We start from the raw sequence: 14,613 nt of genomic DNA on the forward strand, positions 1-14,613 counted from the left end.
CACCACAATGCACAGTAATTATGTATATACGGCACATTTCTGTATCTTTATTCCACCTGTCAGCATTATAACTGAATCCATGTGCAAGCCAGTTCAATTAAAGAGAAACACATCAATGAGTGGAATTCACATGACAAAAAGGCCAGAGACTCACTAAAATAAAGAGTTAAAACATAGACATAGAGGTCTGTATTTCCAGAATGACAAGAGGAAATCAAAAAGATAATTTGGCTACTGATACCTGGACTGCAACTCATAATATTTGCCACTTGGAGGAGTAAACTACACTTTTAAATTCATTTTTCTAACAGTAGATGTCTCTGTTTTCAGGCAGTGCTCATCTTACAATTCCTGTTGTACCAGCTCCTTAAATTACATAATCTGTAAATGAAATATCCCCACAGTCAGTGAAAAGATGAACATGTCTCTGTTTATTTATGTACAGATGTTCAGATGAAATGACGGAGTCGAGTACAGAGGCATTTAGATTCCTGACAAACTTCAGAAGAGTAAAACTGACAACTGGAGGATTTTATCTTAAAAAATCTTCGCAGGACAAAAAAAAAAAAAAAACTAAGTTACTGAAGAAAAAACAAAAACATGCTCAAAGATCGAGACTGTAAAATATGTACACTTCTACAATCCTGACAGTTAATCTGTGCATATTTCATAAACTTCCACTTAAAACCTTTCAGGATTATGAGAAAAGTGTCTCCTTTCAAATTCCTCCTGAATAAATAATCAGTTGCAGACATACAATAGTCCAATCTCAAGTCACAGGCGATTTTAAAAACCAAAAAGAAACACACCTTACCTAAAAATCACAAAATTGTTTAGTAGTACCACCAAAACAAACAGTGCATCATTAATACTCACAACATTAAACCATCTTTTGTTAACTGGATCCCAAAATTCAATAAGTCACTTCCCATGTGTTCACTGACTTTCTTTAAAAACAAACTGTTTACCTGCCAAAGTGTCGACAGAAGAGAAAATCTCACCAACAGCAGCTGGTAAGAACTTCCCAACCTGGTGTTACTAATGTTTTTAATCACACAAATAAGTAAACTTAACAAAATCCAGCTAATACACAAGATCAAACTTTGAGCTGCCACAGATCTCAAAGGCCAAATAGTTTTAAAGACAAAGCAGTTTTACCAGATGTGGAGGATTTAACCCCAAATATTTCCTACTTGAATCAAATACTGAACATAAGAAGCAGCAAAACCTTATTTTGTGACCTGGAGTCGAGTGTTTTGAGACTGAAGTCAAACAGACCTGAACATGTAAAAGAAATCCAAAGAACCAGGATGTTATTTGGGCACGGGTGAGTGGACAAGACACGTCCTCACAATTTATTAGCAGATTGGTCACAAGAAGAAAAAAAAAAGCAACATGTTTACAGAGAAATGGATGAAAAAGACAGCCGACATGGCAACAGAAATATTTACGTACAAACTGTAACTATGTCACATTTCTGTACAGTGGCCGACCCTTTCTGACGGTACATGAGGACACAGGGATGCAGGGAAGTCGTACATGAGTATGCAGATGTTTGTCAGCTCCTCTGTATTGCATGCATTCTGTATTCTACTGAACCAAGGTGCTTCTGTGTGCAGACCGATTTTTTAACGCCTGCGTCAAAACGATGAGGAAACTTCACAAAGCTGCACTTGTGGTGCCGGATCTCACACTCACGCATGTGCATGCAAACACATACGTGACACATTCATACAAACACACGCGCACACACACACACACACACACACACACAGACATACAGAAACACATTTCCCCTCTTTATCACTCCAGAAAAAAAAACTAAACAAAAACTAAAACACATCTCCGCCCACACCAGTTCAATCTTTCCCAGAATAAGGGAATAAATTAGCTCCATAAAATGCTTCTTTATAAAAGAAAAATAGATATTTATATAACTGTACACCTTATCTATACAGCATAAAGACAGGGAGCACGGTAAGAAGGGAAATTATCTCCAGAAGTGAGACAGATTCTGGCTCTAGCACCCTTATCCCTCCAACGTATGATCTTCTCCTGTATTTGCAGGAGATGGAGCGTCCCTCGCTCCACCCAGCGAGGCCGGTTCTCCAGAGAACGGCAGGACTTCACACCGAGTCTCCTCCATTCACATCCATCCTCAAGTTTTCTGTGTGCAGGTCTGGATGAATGAGCTGAGCGCAGGGAAAGCCCCATCTCTCTCTTTCTTGGTTTGACAAGTTGAGTCGGCCAGTTTCTGCTGGTCTCGTCCGATCCGCACTGCGGCTCCGTCGTCAGTAGTTCAACTACAGTTCAGTCCACTCGGTGGGAAGAGAAACTCCCAGGGCCCCCTCACATGACCCCTTTATAGGATGCAGTCCGCGGCTCAGCCTGAGTCTGAGTCGCTTGTGTCTGAGGATGAGGACGATGAGGAGGATGAAGAGGAGTCTGAGGAGGAGCTACTGGCGCTGAGGCGTGACGGCTGGGTGTGGGCTTCAGTCGCAGGTTTCTCTGCTGGAGACACAAACAACAACAACATCAACACATGATGCACATCCAGTCACTTTGATTTTAGCAATGTGCATTAGATAAAAAAAATCTACTTCTACACCAAGTAAAGATTATTTTCAACAGTTCACCACATGGTACTAAATGACATTTGGAACCATATCTGTCCAAATGTCACAGGTTTATGTGTGAACAAATCATTTATCTTTCATCTTGTTTTCAACACCTGTAACGCTGTAAAGCAGAATGCAAGACTTACGTTTGGTCTTCGGAGGCTTCTTTCCAGAGTTGAGTTGACCACTGACGTCCATCAGCCTTCTCTCCAGCTCCATTTGTTTCTCCAGAGCGAGTTCTTCCCGGGACTTGCCAGCACTGTTCTTTTTATTTGCTGTTGAAACACAGACAACTAATATTATCACACGGTGGTGGTCCAGTATGATGCGATCTAAGATCTACAGCTGATGGTTGAACATGGCATGGCTGCTGCTTAGCTCAGTTTCTCTGTGTAGTTAAAAGGCTTCAAAAGCATCGGAGAAAAGACACCGCTTAGAGACTGCTTCTGATTAAAGACTCATCAGACAGAGACAGCATGAACATGTTAAGAAAAAAAGGAGCTAGAAACAGATTTCACTCTAAATATTTCCTGACTTCTTCAGGCCCGTACTAACCGTATGGCTTTCGAGGTTTCTTCCTCAGACACGTCATGACGTATCTCTCCAGCTCCCTCAGTGTCGACGGCTTCAGCGTCTCGAAGTCTATCTCGATCTCCTCGGGGTTGGTGTCTCGCAGCGACGGTTCGCGGGACTGGATGATGTAAACGACTCGGCCCAGCTTCTCACCGGGCAGCTTGTTGATGTCCAGGCTGAGCTGACGCTTCTCATCGTACGACATGGGTGCCGTCTCCTCCTCTTCGTCTGAGTCAAAATGGCTCACGATGGGCTCGTGGACCGGCTGAGGCACGTTAAACATCATGCCGCCCTTTTTGGATCTGGTGAGATACAAGAGAAACTGTTAGCAGATGGCTTTGGGAAAGTCTGTTCACAAAGCTGACATCACATTATATGAATAATGTAATCTAACAGATACTTATTTTAGATTTCAGTAACATCCAAACAAAGAACTTTTCAGCATGAACCTCATACTATCAGTTCCTACACTGTCCAATAGATGTCACTACTCACTTGCTCTTGTTGTTCTTCTTGCTCGGAGCTTTCTTAATCGGCATTACCGGACAGCTCACTCCTCGGTTGCTCTTAGGTTTTGGAGTCTTGGTGATTTTGGGGGCCTTGGGCGGCTTAATAGGCGGTAGCTCCTCCTCTATCCTCCGATGCTTCTCTTTTTCTACTTTCTTCTTCTTTTTCTTGTCCTTCTTCTCTTTCTTTTTCTTGGGTTTTACAATGGGGCCCTGGGAGAGTGCCGTGAGCTGCTCGTGTACAGCTTTTAGCTGAAGGGAGACAGAAAAAAACAGAAAAGCCACGGCAAAATTAGCACATTACGTTAGTGCCACCAACAGCTTGGAAGTGAACTTCTTTCTTGATTGCTGCTCTGATGTGTGTTAGTGCAAACCTGTTCCTGCAGCTCTGCCAGCCGGTTTGCCCTCTCCTCCTCAGAGTCGGAGCTGGGGCTGCTCTCGCTCTCCTCGCTTTCACTGCTCAGCTCGCTCTCAGATGAGGACGAGGAGGAGGAGGAGGAAGATGAGGAGCTGGGTGGTGCTGGAGGCTCGTCTGGCATCTTAGCAAAGCAGAACTCAAACACATCCTAGACGGAGGAAACAGTGTGTGAGTCAAGCAATTTAAAAAACAAGAACACTGTAATGATTTAATGCAGGAGGATGAATGAAAGGAATTAAGAACTGTGGAGTTTAATTATGATGATTCCAAAACTACAATAATTCTAAATCACATCAATTAAACAACTACAATACCTGAAGTTTTCTAGCCATGGCCACCACATCGTGATCTGGGGGGTTGTACTTGTAGCAGTTGGAGAACATCAGTCGAACATCAGCAGAGAACTGCTGGGAGTCACGATACTCTCTGCTGTCCATCTTCAGCTAAAGAAAACAACAGAACAACTGATTTTAGATGAATAAATAACCTAAAAAAATAAAGTAAAATATATCAGCCCCACTGTCAGCTGTAACTGAACCTTTTAAGTAAATGGCACATAAAAATTACTATCTGGTCATATATCAGGATGAAACCTCATTTTCAATCACAGAAAAAGTCAAAGAGGGCTGTATAGGATGTACGAGGGTACTACAAATAGTTATCTACCTCCCACAAAATGTCACAGGAGAAAGATTGTTCGTGCATCATTTTTCAACTCCTTTAATTTAAATGTACTTGATCCACCGATGTGTGAAAGAAGGTCACACCTTGAGCTCCCAGATACTTAAAAGCAAAGATGACTTCATGGTCACTAAAAACTGAGACCATACAAGTGGGATTTCAGTTTACAAAACAGAGAGGAAGAAGACGGTTCTGGTTGGTGAGTAAGGTGCATGAGGAAACAGTATAAAACCATGTTCAGCTGCTTCTGCCACCTATGCTGTGTGGATGGGCTCATTGTTCTGGAGCAACAGCACGCCATCTCAAAGCTTTCCTTTCCTTTTTTCTTTGATTGCTTAAAATATTTAAGTGTTTGTGGACAGTGATGTAAGGCTGCATAGTATACAGGTTTGCCCCAAAATGGGAGTTATGTCCTTTGTTTCCAGATGAGGCAGAGAATTTTTCTGAAGTACACTCATACATCACAGTAACTGATCAATTACATACACTTCTCATCCAACTTTCCTTTTAAATAGTTAAACCCTTTAGTACAAAGTGCAACATGTGGTTTAAAAAGGGTCCATAAAACAACCATATGACACAGAGTTAGTCCTGTAACTGCAATTCGTTGCAGCAGAACTAGAAAGCTGTTACCATCCTGCTCGTCTGTTCTAACATATACAGACAGCTGTGCATGTATCCACAAGACAAGTACCTTGATAGTACTGAGGTCCATGGGCTGCTTAATGATGTCATGGTAGTCATGAAGGCCGAGTGACGAGGCATCGACAGGCTTGTAAAATGGCCAGGCGTATGCTGCGTGCTTCTTGGACAACAGCTCCTTCAGGACTCCGTTGCAGTAGCGCAGCTGCGGGCTCAGCTTGCTGCGGCGCACTGGAGGTGGCAGAATGGAATCTGGTAAATCCTTCTTAGGTGGCTTGATGGGTCGTCCACTTACTCCTCTCCTGCTCGCCGCTGTTGCTTTGGAACCCATAATCATTGCTCCACGGCCCATCCCCATGCCCATGCCCATTCCCATCCCCATGCCCTGGCCCAGGGCGAGGCCTGGGTTCATCCCCATGGTGGAGTTGTGGTCCACCCCAAGAGACGTGAGGGTGAGCGGGGAGTCGTGCCCACCTCCCATCCCTAGGCTTATGCCACTGACACCCATAGTGCTCATAATGGGCATGGCTACAGTGGTTGGGGTGGTTGTGTCTGCTTTCCGCTTCACACCTTTTTTCTGTAATTGAATAGAAGAGAAGGGAAGTGTGGGTCAGAGAGGCATACTTTGTCTGAGGTCTTTGTGACTTTGTGACTCAATGACACAATGACAAATGTTGATCAGTACCTTAGCAGTGGGCTGTGTGGGAGGCAGACCCGTAATAGTGGGGATGCTCTGCTCAGGTGGAAGTATAGGGGGCAGGCTCTTGGTCAAAAGAGTCTGTGGAGGGGTAGAGAGGATTGAGTCAGGTGTCTCCGGGGTGGGAGGTGAGTACGCTGACTGGGAGACAGCTGGAACTTGATGAGCTGTTGTGATTCCTCCAGAGACTGAGAGAGAGAAAAAAAAGGAGGAACAAAAAATAATCATTTAACAAACTAATTTGAGTTCATATAATCATATAAACTTGATTTTAATTTTAAAAATAATCTGCATATACTGTAGATATGATGATTGCAGACTTAACATGTGAGTCTGCAGCTCATGCTCACCTGTATTACTTCTGCCTTTCCTGCCAGGTTTTACTGTTTTGCTCCGTGGAGGAGGAGGGGGCAGTTCTAACTCATCCTGGGGCATCTGAGCAACTTTCTGCAGAAACGCCTTCTCCAGAGACTGAGCCATCAGTACTATGTCATCTGTTGGCTGCAAAGGAGGAAATGGGGACAAAATGGTTACAACAGCTGACAGATCAAGTTTTAATCAACTGAAGCAATTAATATACTTCATAAAACCAACAATATCACAAGTAAAAAGGGCAATTTTAATCTATACTTCTTTATATTTTACAAAATGATGGCAGCATTTTCATTACATTTTGCATTTGAAATGTTTAGGAAAAAGAATGCATCTGTCACATGCTTCAAGTTGGCATGATATGATGATGCTACAATAATGTCAGACTCACAATATCTCTAACACACATGCAAACCAAGGCTTACCTTGTTATAAATGTAGCAATTGGTAAACATGGTGTTGAAGTCCTGCATGCACTCACTGGCACTGCGGTAGTAGTTGTTTTCTAACCTCTTTTTGATAGTGCCCATATCCATGGGATTTTTGATGATCTTATGGTAGTCCTGTGGAGACAGAAACATTTTCAGGACAAGAAACAATTGTGCACTACATCCCATAATTACTTGGAATGGAAAAGACATTCAGAGTCAAACTAAAACCTGTCATCAACATAATATAGCTTCTGTTTTACCCTCTGACCCTAAGCAGGGAGACACACTGGTAAAACTGAGTTAGCCAACATTTGGCTCTGTGGAAAAGAATGATGTCTCTAAAAATAACAATCCTTACTCTACACAAATAATGGATAAGGTCTGATCTCTTGACAGTCACACTCACAGGCAGGCTGAGCTTGACGGCATCTACAGGTTCATGGAAGGGCCAGGCAAAGTGGTGCCTCCACAAAGACTTGAGCAGGACTTTCTGTAGGAACTGAAGTTGGTTGGTCATCCTCCCCTGCCGGCTGGGGTCTTTCACTGGCGGCTGTGGGGGCCCCGAAGGAACCATATGAGTCAGAGGTGGCATCCCGGGACTCTCAAAGCCCTCATACAGCAGTGAAGGTTTTCGGATGCGTTTTCCAGCTGCACCAGAGCCATGGTCCATTGTGACTCCCAACATGCCAACCTCAACCCCGACATGGGAGCTGTGGAAAGCACAGTTGAAACAAAAAATAAACAAAAAAATCTATACAATATTTTGGAACAAGTCCCTGGAATAATGCAAAGACCAACATCTGCAAAGCAGCATACATTTACTCCTCTCCCATGCTGTACATGGTTAGTTCCCTACATCAGTTAAAATTATTGAATTGCTGACTTAACGACCACTATATCAATTGTGACGCTTTAAGACCAGGAACTGCAGAAGGTAAAGGCATCCAAAACTCTGTATATGTTAACAAGAGATGTTATGTGAAGCAAAATTAAAACTTGTTTTTTGCTTTTTAAAGGATAGATGTGCCTCCTGTATTACATGCACCAACTAAGTAGAGTTAAAGTGCAAATAGTATTTGTCTCCCAATATTGACAAAAACAATTACACTTAATTGTCTGTCCCATAAATCCTGGAATTAATATGAATAATCATGTTGTGTTCCCTTGTTGACATAAACAAGCTATGAAATGAAATGAAAAATACTTTATTTATCCCAGTAGGGAAATTCAATATCTATTATAATATCTAATATCTATCCTATCCCAATGAATCCTGCTTACCATACTACACACTAATAAGCATTCAGTAAATCCCATTCGTAAGGCACCGACAGTCAGTCACACAGGCTAAACATTACTCAGCAAGCATACATCAGTCTGACTTGAAAGATACTTCTGACAAATCAGCATTCCCAGTCCCATTACAGGCATGACTCCCACTTCCTCCTCTGTATGTCTGTCCATCTCACCAATTACACACTCAAGCTCCACCCCCATTGCCATGTAAAAAAAAAAAAACTCTCCCAAAGGATTGTGGGTGGAGTTTCAGCTGCCATGTTACATTAATGACTGGACTATTCCAGAGTTTTCTAACATAAATGCCTTCACTGGCCAGAAATGTACATTATTACCTGAAACTGGTTTACTACCAGTCACTCATTAGACATGCTGCTGACCCCAGAATGTCAAAGTAAACATCCAGTGTTTATAGTGTTGAACACATACACTTGTGATATTAGCACTGTAAGTTACTGTAAGTTACAGTTAGTTTTCCCAGGACAAGACACTTGCTCTTCAGAATGAGATGAGCTGCTGTTGGTCTGCCCTGTATACAGAAATGTGGTTTCATTAGCTAGAATCAGCAGATGGACAGCCTCTCAGTTACAGTTGCCACATCTTAAGACCACAGTTGAATAAAAAAAAAAAGACAGTTCTCGCCAAGGTTACCTGGTCTTTTCTGAGACCCTGTTATTAGGGAGGATAAGCAGCACTTCTCTTCATGCCTAGGATGACGGTCTTTTTCTTTTTTTAAACACAGTGTTGACCTGACTTACCATTGTACCTCCACATGTATCTTTAATCATGTCCACAGGTGCAAACAGCAAACAATACCCTTACCTCTGTCCAACACAAGAGCTACATTCAGCCATGTGTGACAGCCACAGGTAATCGAATCAGTACAGACACTGGAGTTAAGATGCATTCTGTGCAATGTAGCAGGCAACTGAACACTGACAAATACTGTCGGTCACCAATGCAAAAATTTCTTGCAGTCTGCTTGTCCTGAATACCTAACTATAATTTAAACAAGAAAAAAAAAGTCCTGAAAATATGCCTTGATGCTACACTGTGGGATATTCCATTTATAACTTGACTAGAATCGCTAGAATGCTACAAACATTCAATGATGCCTGACATTATGAGACTGCTTGCGTGATAACCAGTTACCTGTTGGTGGAGGCATAATTCTGCATAAATGGAAACTAATGCATATATTAGATGGAAAAAACCGGCACAGCCAACTTTGCTTTCAGTGTATCAAAGTGTCCTTCCTCTCCATCAGCAACTGCATTAACTCACCGTAACCCATCTTCACTCGCTCACTGACATTTTAGGTGCAAAAAAATTACAATAAGGATCGGCACCTTTGGACACTGTGTGCCCTTCTGTTTATATGCAAAACATGAAATAGGTTTGTTTGCACATTAGGGGTGTATGTGTGACCTTGAAGCAACTGATGCAAATAGTATTACTTTGCTTGCATCATGCTATAACCATTTTGGGTTTAGGTAGGTGTCAGCATAACAACATATCCTTGGCATATACGAGTACTGACCCACTCTACACAAGTATAATATGCTAAACAGTGGTAACTATCATTATTAGCATAGAAAGTATTTTTGTATGTGTAGTATGACAGGACTACAAGCTAAAAATGAAAAAAAAAACATACAATGTTTTGCTTATGGTAAAGCAAGTTTTCTTGAATGATACAACTTTTGGAAACACATTTGACAGTTAGTGTACTTTATTATTAAAAAAGGGAAAGTAATCATGTACATAATATTAACAACACTAAACAAAAATAAAGTTAGCTGTAAAATTGGAAGAGAACGAGATAGCTGCCCATTAAAATGAAAATAAGGAATAAAATAAAATAAAAGGTTCTAAAAGAGTACAGTGGCAAAACCTAAATAAAATCCTGTGTGTGATTTTTACCACAATGAAAGCTGCTACCTTGTCTGGGTTGAGTGACACTGCACACTGTAACCAGGCAACCGACTGAAACAGCCAACACACATGGGTAGCCGGGCCTTTAACGGGCGCTATAAAATTTTTCGCTGTGTCTACTCTGCTCTTAAAATTTAGAACAGACAACATCGAATATGTCTGCTGTACCCGTCTTTGTATTTGATCATTCATGCATTAACGGTGCAACTAGCTAAGCAGCGGAGCTAGCCGTAATGCTACAACGCAATGTCGTACCTGTGATGACAACAACCCCTGACCGTCACATGGCTACAACAACAAACCGGCGAAACAAGCACAAATACCGGTGTGGCAATGGTCTTCTGCCATTTTTACGTATTTACAACACTGATTTTGCTCAGCTTGTGTTATTCTATGGTGGTGCAGCCACCCGAAAAAAAGAGCCGACAGAAATCAACCTAACGACATTGTGTTTCAAATTCTTCTCCTTTCGCCAGATCAGACCAAAACACAAGCTGACATAAACAAGGTATGCCGATTTCCGTACCAAACAGTAGACGACCTACCATCACATACGTCTTGAGCAAGGCTTTGGTCTGTTAAGCTAATGCTAGCAATGCTAACACCAACTGCCAGGCAGCGGGAGAGAGCGGCCAACGGCAAAAGCGCTCCGAAGATGGCGCCGGCGTAGCGCGATCAACAGTCGCAGCTCGTTAGAAACCACAAAAATATCAGTACACTAAATAAAAGTCGCTTCTAATCCCTGCTACGACACGATGAGCTCCTTCGTGTGGCATATTCAACGTCCATTTCTCTCTTCCAATGGTTTTTCAGCAAACACAAGCTGCCAGCATCGATATTTGGAAAAAAATAATGACAATTGTTTCAAATATTTCCTCGGATGGAAAGCTGAGAGTCAATTTTACCAGTAGATACCTGTCAAGGGGCGGGTTAACAGCCATATCCATCAGGATGGATCCGGATTCTGTTTTTAGCTAGACTCAAACCAGGATCCGTCTCTGTTGGGTCAGTTGTCTCCGCTCCCCGCCACGGCAAACTCCTTCTACTATGCTTCGTTGAAATGGCGACGATGCGACTACACCCGGGTCTTTATAGACCAACCACTCACCCTATTGGATGGACTGCCTCGGAAAGTCCCCGCCCTTCGAGTTTCTATTGGCTGCTTACGACGTCTTTCAAACTTACCGCACCCCTCCACACTGAAACTCCACCGCCCGTCTTTCGGACCAACCTATTCGCATGTTCTTTCTGTCCGTCAAGGAAACTGCACAATACTATTGGCCCTGCCTCTCCTGTATTATAGATATGCTGCCTGTAACTGGCTCCGCCATATAATCCTCCAGAAAAAACGAGGGCAACGAAGCCACCTCGCTCTTTATCATATTACATTACGTCAACGTGTGCAAGGCGACGACGGGGATTGGTCTAAACCGCTGTAACGCGGGCTTCCAGTGCAAATACCAGGAAGCTGATTGGTTCTTCCAATCAGTCACGCGGACCCAAGAAGAGACAACAGCCTCTCCCCACGAGCTCTCTGCTTACCAGAATATCCGCATTTCTGCCTTTCACGAGAGGCGCACGGTCGCCATCTTGAAGCACTGAGACAGCGTGTATTATAACCGAATTATTCACAACCAACAAGCCAAAACATAGAGCAAAACATTCAAAATGCTTCATATTTCGCTTACTAACACTCACCAAAGTGATTAGCCGTGATCTGCTGCTGGGAGAGACCACCATTCGAAAACAATGCCAGACAGACAAGGCCTTCCTGGCCCACTAACTGTAAAGTAGTCAAAGGACATGGATAAAGTCTAAAGTTTAACTTAATGTAAAATGGTGACGCTTGTAGGCCGCATTTAATGTAACGCACAATAAAAACCCAGTAACCACCACCAAAAAGACCACACCTAGCAGTCACAGAAGCTGCCAACTATCCCCTGAATGACACAGCAGTTTTTTTGTTTTTTTCTTAGGAACCTAAAGACTACATTTAAACAAAAAAAATAGGTCCAACCAAAACCATTGCACAATCATATTACCAAATTCGGCAAAACGCAATAAAATACGATTCATATTATAGTTTAAAATACAAAAAAAACATACCTGGCCTTTGTGAGTCTACAAAATGAATTCAATCCAAAAACATAAAGAAAAACAGCTAAGAAAATTAACAAATTAACAAACTTTGACAAAAACACTTTAAAAACCGAGACCGAAACTCAACAAGCACACAAAATGGTTACCTAACCACTGGCGCCCATCCCCCACACCAAGGTTACAAATTCCCTACAATGTCACTCAAATAAACCATGTTTAGTAACACTAGATCCTCACAGTAGTAAATGTTACGAAAGTTTTGACTAACGTTGTAAAAACACAAATTATACATCTCTATATTATTTTGAAAAATGGACAGTTAAATTATCTAAAACAAAAAGAAATATTTTCAAAGTATGACATCAAAGTCTTGAGTTAAAATGAATACAAATGTCGAATGGTAAATCCAATCAAAGTAATGCGAAACCTTTCTTCATATAATCTTCTTGTCTTCCACCTCGATACTTTTTAACCAACACATTTCCCTCAAACATGTCCGCCTTCTTCCCCCATTCCCTGCGCTGGGTGGGGGAGGGGAGTCATGTGATGAAATAAGCCTGTTCATCAAACTTGAACACGTGGCATTCCGCAAAACCCGCAATAAAACGTATCCAAAGCGCGTCCCTTGTCATAAAAACGCCACCTCCATATCCACATCCTGTGATCTATACACAGTAATAGGCTCACATTAGAGGATAAAGTTGACCAAATATCCGAACAAAGGACATACTTTCCGCTGGATTTGGATCGCTCCGATTGGTCAGGCTTGACCACGTGACAAAAACCGATTGCGGTATTATTGATTGTGCTGTTTCCCGAACTTCTTCAACTGTAATCCGTGTACGACCGCAATAATCCACAGCTCATGTGTCTCAGTTTGTCTGAAGGCCGACAGAAACGTCTGTTTTCTCCAGATGACGATTGCAGTCGATCTGTCTGTGTTGCAACATGAAGCACTGCGCATGCGTACATCCCCTGAAGACGTACTACCAACAATGCACTAAGGCTGATCTAAGAGCAGTTTTTTTTTTTTAATGACAAATGCTGCGTGTTCCCTGGAAAGGAGGTGGGATTCGGCTGCGGAGGAACTGATGAGTGAAGTAACCAGATTTAGGCACGAAGAAGTGGATAAACAGAAGCATCAGGATTTGTGCATCATGCTTTTGATCAACAAGGCTTTACAGAGCAGATTATTTTTTTATTTGACTATTCCAGAAAAAAAAACTTCGAATCGTTTTTGTGGATGAAATTATGCTATTCAAATGAACTTTCCCTGCCCTCTCCTAAAGACATAACTCACAGAAAGTTTTCCATAAATAATTAAGAATCATTTAAATCACTACATAGTCAGGAGGCAATCAAGAAATAGAAAAAAAAAGCTGTTGTTACATGTGACAATGGGAATCACAGCACCAGTTTCCAATTAACCATTTTTAGAAACTTTAGGAATAAAGACCCTGAAAACTAATTTTCACTGAATAAGACATAGTTCAGTGACTCTAAATGACATTTAAAGCTATATAGTTCCATTGTTCTCTATTTGCTCAATTTCTGCCTTTAATCAACCGTATGACGTCGACTACTTGTGTGAGTGACATCTAAGAAAGCAAATTTACTTAGACAACACCATGGCAGGATGTCAAATGTGCCCATTAACCTGCTTATTTCTACTCTTAAATACAAATCTTGTTCACCTTAAAAAAAAAATAAAAAAAAAACAATGAATAAGCTTAATTGAAAAGACTGTTCCTGATGAACTCAGAGTCAACATTATTCGTTTCATGTTACCTTGAAGTTATTACGTGACAGCTCTGTATTTTTAATGGTGATGTGGAGATGCATAACAGCATTGGCTATATAACAAAATTCAATGCTTGGGGAAACATTTAAATTGCAGTCATTCAAAATGGAGGGACAGTATGGTATTCTTTATTTGCAGGTGTCTGCTCACTAACACAGAGCAGCATTGAGCTCTGACTGATGTACAGTGCACAGCTGTTACTGAAATCTGACCGAGAGACAAACTGCATAAACTGTTAAGTGTTGAATTTGTCATTATGAACCTCAATAATTTTCATTGCACTGCTGAGCTCAGGGTGGTTGATTTTGCAGGGCTGTCAGTCATATGACCCAGGTCTGTTTAGAGAATATTTGTACATATAAATGTTTGTGTTATTGAGTTGAACATTTGTGGGAAGGAATCTACACATAAAAAACACAGATTGTACTGTATGCATGAATACATATCACAGACTTATTCATATCTTGATAGATGACACAGATGTAGAAATATATATAAATTATGACTAATAACAATGGAATTTTGGATATATTAAATTGGATG

The 14,613-nt window shown here is 41.5% G+C and overlaps 1 protein-coding gene across 3 annotated transcripts; it reads right to left on the minus strand.

Annotated features, from left to right (window-relative positions):
• Window positions 1-411: 411 nt before the first annotated feature.
• On the minus strand, window positions 412-13,231 carry brd2a (bromodomain containing 2a). Of its 3 annotated transcripts, none has more exons than XM_008302995.1 (12): window positions 13,000-13,231; window positions 7,345-7,648; window positions 6,933-7,070; window positions 6,486-6,636; window positions 6,124-6,323; window positions 5,491-6,015; window positions 4,430-4,558; window positions 4,072-4,263; window positions 3,687-3,949; window positions 3,174-3,493; window positions 2,765-2,893; window positions 412-2,511 (listed from the first exon to the last, which is right to left on the minus strand). In XM_008302995.1, exons 2-12 carry the CDS (start codon window positions 7,621-7,623, stop codon window positions 2,384-2,386), a joined length of 2,454 nt encoding a protein of 817 aa, XP_008301217.1. In that variant the 5' UTR covers window positions 7,624-7,648; window positions 13,000-13,231; the 3' UTR covers window positions 412-2,383. The 3 variants fall into 3 exon arrangements, with proteins under 3 accessions (XP_008301217.1, XP_008301216.1, XP_008301215.1); XM_008302994.1 differs by having other exon boundaries at window positions 12,276-13,231; XM_008302993.1 differs by having other exon boundaries at window positions 11,085-13,231.
• Window positions 13,232-14,613: the final 1,382 nt, after the last annotated feature.

The sequence above is a fragment of the Stegastes partitus genome, unplaced genomic scaffold (assembly GCF_000690725.1).
Source record: "Stegastes partitus isolate 25-593 unplaced genomic scaffold, Stegastes_partitus-1.0.2 Scaffold1918, whole genome shotgun sequence".
Classification (NCBI taxonomy): Eukaryota; Metazoa; Chordata; class Actinopteri; family Pomacentridae; genus Stegastes; species Stegastes partitus.